This window comes from Heteronotia binoei, chromosome 15, assembly GCF_032191835.1.
Source record: "Heteronotia binoei isolate CCM8104 ecotype False Entrance Well chromosome 15, APGP_CSIRO_Hbin_v1, whole genome shotgun sequence".
Classification (NCBI taxonomy): domain Eukaryota; kingdom Metazoa; phylum Chordata; class Lepidosauria; order Squamata; family Gekkonidae; genus Heteronotia; species Heteronotia binoei.
In genome coordinates this window covers 18597819-18607334 of record NC_083237.1, presented here as the reverse complement: position 1 = coordinate 18607334, position 9516 = coordinate 18597819, and the positions used below count along the sequence as shown (strand labels likewise).

General features: G+C 45.2%; 1 protein-coding gene across 1 annotated transcript; it reads right to left on the bottom strand.

The window, feature by feature from the left end:
- Positions 1-1992: 1992 nt before the first annotated feature.
- Positions 1993-9516, bottom strand: LOC132583259 (vomeronasal type-2 receptor 26-like). The gene is made up of 6 exons (XM_060254926.1): positions 9485-9516; positions 9104-9395; positions 7628-8503; positions 5346-5573; positions 4569-4695; positions 1993-2894 (listed from the first exon to the last, which is right to left on the bottom strand). The coding sequence occupies exons 1-6, from the start codon at positions 9514-9516 to the stop codon at positions 1993-1995; spliced, it is 2457 nt and encodes an 818-aa protein (XP_060110909.1).

Below are 9516 nucleotides of genomic sequence, written 5' to 3'. Positions count from 1 at the left end.
GCGGCTTCAGAGCTAACAGGAGCACCACCGACATGGTATTTGTTCTCAGGCAGCTCCAAGAGAAATGCAGGGAACAGAACAAGGCTCTGTATGTGACTTTTGTCGACCTTACCAAAGCTTTCGATACCGTTAGCAGGAAAGGCCTGTGGCAAATCTTGGAACGTTTAGGATGTCCCCCAAGGTTCCTCAGCATGATCATCCAGCTACACGAAGACCAACGAGGCCAAGTCAGACACTGCAACGACCTCTCGGAGCCCTTCCCAATAGGCACAGGTGTAAAGCAAGGCTGCGTTCTCGCGCCAACTCTCTTTACGATCTTCTTTAGCATGATGCTTCAAAGAGCCGCAGTAGATCTAGATGAGGACGATGGTGTCTCCATCCGCTATCGCACCGATGGCAGCCTGTTCAACCTGAGGCGACTAAAGGCACACTCCAAGACAATGGAAAAACTCATCCGAGAGCTACTGTTTGCTGATGATGCTGCACTCGTCTCCCACTCGGTATCAGCTCTGCAGCATATGACGTCCTGCTTTGCAGAGGCTGCCAAGCTATTCGGCCTAGAAGTTAGTCTGAAGAAGACAGAAGTTCTCCACCAGCCTGCACCCCAGGAAGATTATCACCCTCCCTGCATCACTGTGGGTGAATCAGTTCTGAAGACAGTCCAGCAGTTCAGCTACCTGGGGTGCATCATCTCCTCAGATGCCAAGATCGACAAGGAGATTGATAACAGGCTGGCAAAGGCAAACCGTGCATTTGGCCGACTGCACAAAAGAGTGTGGAGCAACAAGCATCTGAAAAAAGGCACAAAGATCAATGTTTACAAAGCAGTTGTGATGACAACCCTCATCTATGGCTCCGAATCGTGGGTTTTATACCGTCATCACCTGCGACTCCTTGAGCGCTTTCATCAGCGCTGCCTTCGCACCATCCTCAACATCCACTGGAGTGACTTTGTGACCAACACTGAAGTCCTCAAGCGGGCGGAAGTTACAAGCATCGAGGCACTGCTGTTGAAGACGCAGCTGCGCTGGGCAGGGCATATTTCTAGGATGGAAAACCACCGCCTTCCCAAGATTGCCCTGTATGGCGAACTCTCCACCGGCCATCGAAATAGAGGGGCACCAAAGAAGAGGTACAAGGACTCCTTGAAGAAATCCCTTAGCACCTGTCACATCAACCATCACCAGTGGTCTGACCTAGCCTCAGATCGCAAAGCATGGAGGCACACCATCCACCAGGCTGTCTCTTCCTTTGAGAACGCATGCATAGCTGGTCTTGAGGACAAAAGGAGATTGAGGAAGAATCGCACTGCTACAGGACCAACCCTAAATCAGACTTTTCCCTGCAGCCGCTGTGGCCGGACCTGCCTGTCCCACATTGGTCTTGTCAGCCACCAGCGAGCCTGCAGCAAACGTGGACTATTGCACCCTTCTTAAATCTTCGTTCGCGAAGCCAAGCCGAGAAGAGAGAAACTAAAGCTTCCTATCATGGGATCTTCCTGCCATCCAAATCAAAGTGCTGCTGAACACGTTTGTGGCTCTACAATAGGTGTGATGGCAGAGTTCCTTTCCTTCTTCCTGCAGGCATGTTTGCAGTTTGTGTAGTAGTCCTTACTCCCCCTAGATCACAAATGGTTGGGTCAGGAAATGAATGATTGAGGAGGTATTACTACAGCTCCCATAAGACAATGTGAGAGGTATATTCCTGGATAATGTGGACTAAAATGAAACTGAGTGGTAAGCCTTCTTTTTTAAAAACAATTTTAAAGATTATTATCAGAGTATATATTTTTTTATTTTCATTACTTCTCTCAGAAAGAGAGAGAGATATATATTCAAATGTATAATTCTTCTGTTTGAAATGTAAACCTAGCCTAACTAAAGAATATCAGGAAATGGTTCATTGTTTTCATTCTCTCCTCAAAACAAAAATTCCCTATTTGCATTTGATAAAAATATAACTGGAGAACAAGTGGATGGCTGACTAAAGAATTTAGTGTTTTTTCCTTATCAGCAGCTCTCTTGTGTTCAACTCAGGTCTAAGAAGAATGACATAGCATTTGGGCAAAAAGATACAGCCTAGCAAGCCAGCACTGGAAGCTAAGATGGAGAAGATCTCCACGGCCACCGTATCTTTTCCTTTCGTGCTCAGGTAGGTGGGGACAAAGGACAGCCAAACACTGCAAAAGACCAGCATGCTGAAGGTGATGAACTTGGCTTCGTTGAAACTGTCAGGCAACTTTCTGGCTATAAAAGCTACAATGAAGCAGATGGTGGCAAGGAATCCAATGTAACCCAAGGCACAGTAAAACATGGTGACTGACCCTTCATTGCATTGCATGATGACTTCTCTACTCAGTGAATGCTTGTCGATATCTGGGAAGGGCGGAAAAGAACCAAGCCAAACAGCACAAATGGAAACTTGAACAAAGGAGCAAGAAATAACAATACAATGTGCCAATTCTTTCCCCACCCATTTCTGAAAAAGGTTTCCTGGCTTGGATGCCATAAACACCACAATGACAGTCATGGTTTTTGCCAGAATAGAAGAAACAGCAACGGAGAAGATGATGGCAAAAGTCACTTGTCGGAGGAGGCAGGTCACCTTGTCAGGCTGCTCGATGAAGAGCAAGGAGCAGAGGAAAGAAAGGAAAATGGAGACTAGCAGAATGTAGGTGAGGGTCCGATTGTTGGCTTTAACGATGGGAGTGTCCCGGTATTTTATAAAGGACAGAATCACCAGAGCTGTTATCAGAGACAGGAGAAGAGCAAAAAAGGCTAAAATAATGCTCATCGGCTCACGAAATGAAAGAAAGTTTGGGATCTTGGGAAGGCAGTGGTTTTGTTCTTGGTTTGGATAATGACCTTCAGAGCAAGGGATGCAATAATCCATGTCTGAAAGGAGAAGAAAACCTACTGAGGCACTTTGATTCTCCAAGAAGAGGTTTTTGTAAGATAGTAGCTAATATTTTTTCCTCAGTCCATGATGAAAACAGTTTTATAAACCTGTCCTAACATTGAAAATTAGTAAGAAGCAATAACACCATTTGCACCTTCCAGGGTTTACTGAAATGAACGCACAAATCCTATTGTGGTTGAAGAACTTTTGTTGTTCCTGCTGATCCTTCTCAATTTCCTCACCAGACAGCCTCTGTCCTTCAAACAGAACAAAGCCATACTGCTGTTCAGGAATTCTGTTACTTTTAAATCTAAATTCCCATAACCTCACAAAATCTCTGGAAACAAATGGAGAAATACACAGGGATGTTCAACACCACTAAGTGTAAGGAGTGGTAAGCTGCAGTATTGCAGTCCAAGCTCTGCTCATGACCTGAGTTTGATTCTGGTGGAAGCTGGGTTCAGGTAGCCAGCTCAAGGTTGACTCAGCCTCCCATCCTTCCAAGGCTGGTTAAATGAGTACCCAGCTTGCTTAGGGGTAAAGTGTAAATGACTGGGGAAGGCAACGACAAACCACCCCACAGTATCAAGCAGTATCACAATGCCCCTATGTAGATCTGTGGTGCAGCCTCATTTGAAATACGATGTGCAGTTCTGATAACCGTATCTCAAACAGGACACCACACAGCTTGGGAAAGTACAGCAGAAGGCAACCAAAGTAATGAAAGGATTGGAGGACTTCTCCGATGAGGAAAAGCTGAAGATTAAGTTCAGAAAAGAGATGACTAAAAGAACAGACCTGATAGAGGTTTGGAAAATAAACATGGGATAGACAGTAGGGGCAGAACAAAATAACTTTCTCTGCCTCACCCAAAATACTAGAATTCAAGGGTATTTTAGGAAACAGATGGGCAGCAGATTCAGCACAGACAAAAGGAAGCACTTCTTTACACACCACCTAATTAAAAACACGGACCGATTTCCGACTAGCCTTACGCTGGTCTCACGCTCCACTTCTCTGCGGGGCTTCAGCTGGATTTCACACTATCTGCCCCGGGGCTGTAACTAGCTTCGCCTTTTCCCCACGGGACACAGAAACTGGTTTTTAGAGGATCTTGTTTGCTGCGGCGAAGCAAGTTGCAGCCCTGGGGCAGATAGTGTGAAATCCAACAGAACCCCCATTGAGAAGACGAGTGTGAGAGCGGCATAAGGCTGGTGGGAAATCAGTCATGGAATATGCTGCCTGTTGATGTAGAGATGGCCACAGATTTTGGCAGCTTTAATAGGGAATCAGATTCATGGAAGATGGCCTGTCAGTGGCTTCTGACCATGTTGACTAAAGGGAACCTCCACATCCAGAGGCAGCAAACCTCTGAATCTCAGAGCCAGGAGACATCAAGGGAAGGCTTTGGCCTCTGTACCCTGTTGTTGGCCATCCAGATGAACGGGTTGGCTAATATTGAGGAAGGATGCTGGAGTTGACAGACTGCTGGTCTGATCCAGTAGGGCACTACTTCTGTTAAACATTTTTAATGTATAATGACAAAATGGCCAATTTAAGTCTTTTTTGATAATTCCTCAAAGAGTAAATGTTTCAAATTCCCACACTTCCAGTAATGAAACATTTGAGGAATCTTTAAAAGGAGGAATCTTTCCCAGAGCATCTCCTACCTTCTTTGTCTGACATTTTCCCTTCTGGACACAGATCACAATCGTAGCAGCAGAACTTCTTCCCTTCCTTCTTTCTCTTGCTGTAACCAAGTTTGCAGTTCTCATTACACAGGGAGGAAGGAGGCACCTGTCCTTGAAGAAAGCAAGAATTTAGAACTGAGGACAAAGTAGGAGTCTAGTAGCACCTTTAAGACCAACAAAGTTTTATTCAGAATGTAAGGTTTCGTATGCATAATACTCTTAACTCACCAGCTATATGTATTTCAGCTCACTGTACCCCATCCCCTCGTCTGAAGAAGTATACACGCATACGGAAGCTTACATTCTGAATAAAACTTTGTTGGTCTTAAAGGTGCTACTGAACTCCTACTTTGTTCTACTGCTTCAGACCAACACAGCTGCCCACCTGGATCTTAAAACTGAGAAGCTATCATGAGTACTTTGTCTCAGAATTACTCTACAAGTTGTCAATGAAATGGAAGTGTGATATCTGGGATCTCAAAGATGGCTCATAGTGTGTGAGAGGAATGCAGATTATCCAAAATATGATTACATGTGGCATTTTTGTTGAGCTCAGGGGTTTTATTTATTGATTTGATTTGATATATATCCCGCCCTCCCCATACAGGATGCTGTAATTAAGAGCTGATTTAGCAAATGTCATGGATTAAAAACATCATGGAATCCATTTGCTCCCCTTAAGTCTTCTCCTTTCCCATTTCATTAAACGATGAACGGTTTTGTATTTGTTTGAGAAACACTGAGATGGTTTCTCACCTGTGGAAGGTGCCTATTCCACTTAATCTCATCCTGATCAATTATCACTCGTTGACTACGGGGAACCTGAGGATCCAGCCTCCCGATCTTGACTCTGACATAGGACTTATTTGGAAAAGCGATCATGTTGGTAATATCAAATCCACCTTTCAATTCTCCGTGTTCATTGAAGGCCACTTCATCTCCAGCGCTGTTGTTGAAAGCCATTGTCTGAAGAAGGGTGTGGAGCTTGGTGGAAAGGGAAGGAGCATTTAAGGGCATGGAATGAATTGGATGGGTTGGAGTGTGCTCACCAATACTTCTCAGTGTCAAACAGAGTTTTAGATTACTTTCTTCTAGGAGAGAAGTTATTTATGAATGCAACTAATTTGTTCTTTTGCCCATGAAAATAAACTTCCATTGCCAGACACAAGACAAAGGAAAGAAGAAGAAGAAGAAGACGACGACGAAGAAGAAGAAGAGGACTGCAGGTTTATACCCCGTCCTTCTCTTTGAATCAGAGACACAGAGTGGCTTACAAGCTCCTCTATCTTCTCCCCCCACAACAGACACCCTGTGAGGTGGGTGGGGCTGAGAGGGCTCTCACAGCAGCTGCCCTTTCAAGGACAACTTCTGCAAGAGCTATGGCTGACCCAAGGTCATTCCAGCAGCTGCAAGTGGAGGAGTGGGGAATCAAAACCGGTTCTCCCAGATAAGAGTCCGTGCACTTAACCGCTACACCAAACTGGCTCTCAGCAGGCTTCAGGGTGTTCCTTGAATGAATGCTGCTGAGTGAGCTTCCAAAAACATCCATTTTGGTTTTGCTCCATCTAAACTGGCAAAAAGGAAGTGTCCGTAGCTCAGAGCTGAGCATTTGCTGGGCATGCAGAAGGTCCCAGAGACAATCTCCAGCACTTCCCTTTAAAAGGCAGGGCAGTAAGTGATGTGAAAGGTGATATGAAGAGAGCCAGTTTGATGTAGCGGTTAAGTGTGCGGACTCTTATCTGGGAGAACTGGGTTTGATTCCCCACTCCTCCACTTGCACCTTCTGGAATAGCCTTGAGTTAGTCATAGCTCTGGCCGAGGTTGTCCTTGAAAGGGCAGCTGCTGTGAGAGCCCTCTCAGCCGCACCCACCTCACAGGGTGTCTGTTGTGGGGGAGAAGATATAGGAGATTTTGAGCCGCTCTGAGTCTCTGATTCAGAGAGAATGGCGGGGAATAAATCTGCAGTCTTCTTCTTCTTCTTCCTCTGCTGGACGCTCTGGAGAGCTGCAGCTAGTCTCAGTACACCTTGATTCAGGGCCGGATTAACAAATAGGCCAAGTAGGGGCTGCCCTATGGACCCCCATGCCTTCAGGGGCCCTGGGCCAGATTCCTCCCTCTGCTTGCATCTCTCCCAGCCTGCACGAACAGCCAGCAACTGAGCTGCACTTGGCTCAACTTGCCTAGTAGAGCATCTTTCTCATATGCACAAGGTCTTATCTGTGGCACATCCACCTAAATACATGAAGTAGTATTCGCACAATTTTGTTCACTTAATTTCACAATTTTTTTTTGAAAAATAAATTTAAAATAAAAAAACTGTAGATTAAAAATGTAAATAGTTTCAAGTTTCTTCATTTTTCCTACAATTCTTTGTTTTTTAATTTTTTTTTGGGGGGGAGGGCTAGTGGGCAGCTCACCTAAGGCACCAGAAACCCTCGCACCAGCCCTGCTCATATGGGCAGGGAAAAAAGATTAAAAATCCCATTTCCCCACTCCTGCCAACATATTGAACCCCAAACATGGCAGAGGACTAGTGTTCCCACTAAACTTAGTTAGGGTGAACCAGCTCACAGTTTTTTAGCCTCCGGCTCACACATTTTTGTCTTAGCTCAGGGAACACGGCCCCAGAGCAAACTAACTGGTGCAGTAGAAGACGAAGAAGACTGCAGATTTATATCCCGGCCTTTTCTCTGAATCAGAGTCTCAGAGCAGCTTACAATCTCCTTTATCTTCTTCCCCCACAACAGACACCCTGTGAGGTGGGTGGGGCTGAGAGAGTTCTCCCAGAAGCTGCCCTTTCAAGGACAGCTCTGCAAGAACTACGGCTGACCCAAGGCCATTCCAGCAGCTGCAAGTGGAGGAATGGGGAATCAAACCCAGTTCTCCCAGATAAGAGTCCACACACTTAACCACTACACCAAACTGGCTCACAGCTTTAATGCCAGTAGCTCACGAAACAGAGTTTTTGCTCACAAGACTCCACAGCTTAGAGGGAGCATGGCAGAGGACTCTCTTTTTCCCCAACAAAGAAGAATTACCTTCCAAGGTGGCACATCCAAAGAAGCCAAGCTGCCTCCAGTCTCCATTGCTCTGTGGTTGATTCTAGATGAGCCCAAGATGTGTAGGGCGTGCGCAAGGGCATAGACAGCATTATATATACCGTAGCTGTGGCTGGTCATCCTCATTTCAAAAAAAGGTGCTGGGACAGTCTCCAGCTTCTCCTCTTCGGTGCATGTCTTACCAGAGTTAACAGAACCTGGGAATGCACAGTCAAACACTTGCTCCCAGAAGTCCTTGATAAAGCCATCCCCCTTTGCCTGGGAAGGTTTTAGAAGTTGAAGAAATCTATGGAAGCCTCCGATGGGCTTGGAATGCATTGAGAAGGAAAGAGCACCATGGAATGTCTCTATATCAAACGCCTTTTGAAAAGGGGTGAGTGTAAAATCCATCTGGGCGGTTGTAATCCACACTTTTCCTGTAGAGGACCTCTCCCCGTAGTCAGCCCCTGTGAGATTCATCAGCATCGTGGGCATGAAGATAACAGCCACCAGCCAAATAAATGCTCCACTTCCTCCATAGATGACAATTGCATTGGCTTCGCTGTCCAAGAACTTTGCATTACTACTGTATAGATATTTGTTCAGAAAGAGTATGTCATCCCAGGGGATCTGTTCTGAAGCCTTTTCTGTGAAGGCTGCACAGATTCCATTCCTGGAAAGCATTGGCTCCAAAGTCTGCAAGAAACGATCTCCCCTTTTGTCATCCAGAGTGATGAGCCCAACCCATCTCCACCTGAAATGCAGAAGTAAGCGGACAATCCCCTCATACTGAAGGGCTTCCTTGGGGAACATGCGGTAAAAAGATGACCGACTGGTTGGGACATCCACATCCGATTCAAAGGAGCCAAATGACAGCTAGGAAGGAAACAAAAAGTCATGTTATAGAGCAGGGGTTGCCAACGGTAGCTCTCCAGATGTTTTTTGCCTACAACTCCCATCAGCCCTAGCCATTGGCCATGCTGGCTGGGGCTGATGGGATTTGTAGGCAAAAAGCATATGGAGAGCTACCGTTGGCCACCCCTGTTATAGAGGGATAATTAGACTACTTGACTCTATTCATTACCTTCTTCTTTAAAAGACATTTAAATGTTACTCCAGATCTTATACTATCCCGAATGTAAATGGTATAAAATACAACTCTGCTTTCCAGACTGTTCCACATGTTCTTTGTCTGCATGTTTCATCCTTCTGCTAGCATCATTGTTTGCAATTATTTTATTTTATTTAGAAACATTTATTAGCCGTCTTTTTAACTTGAATATTCAACACGCATCCTTTGGAGTCCTTTCTGACAACTGTCATTTCAAGATCCATATCACGCCCAAATCCCCTGTGTAGAAATGGCCACTTAATTTTTTTTTATTCTTTGCAATGCTTGATAATAGATCAGCAAAGGTGATTAAACTACGTGTGAGATTTGTGAAAGTCCAAATAATCCCAGTTCTCTGATCGTACCTGTGGGATCTTGTAACGACTTAAGAGAGTCGCCATGTCTGATGTTGTTTCAGATCTATAGCCCCCAATTATGCCAGCCATTTTTTTCTGGTAGCCACATTTGTAGTTTGGGACAAGTTCAGCTGTGGTGAAGAGCAGGTCCAGGGTGGGTCTGTAAATCCATTTTGGATCATAGGTGGAGTCATGGATGTGGAACCCAAGAGTAATGTTGGGCAAGATGGTGGGGTCCTCATTGATCTCAAAGACGGCAAACACCAAGGCCAGGACATGCTGGTAGAACTTTGTTTTCACGCTACAAAGACAATCAGTTATTGTTTAAGAAGAGAATGCTTCAAAGCACAGCATCTGGATTGGTCACAGTATTGTGTCTGAGAACCTTACTAGGTCCCAGCTGAATGAGAGAAATGACCCAT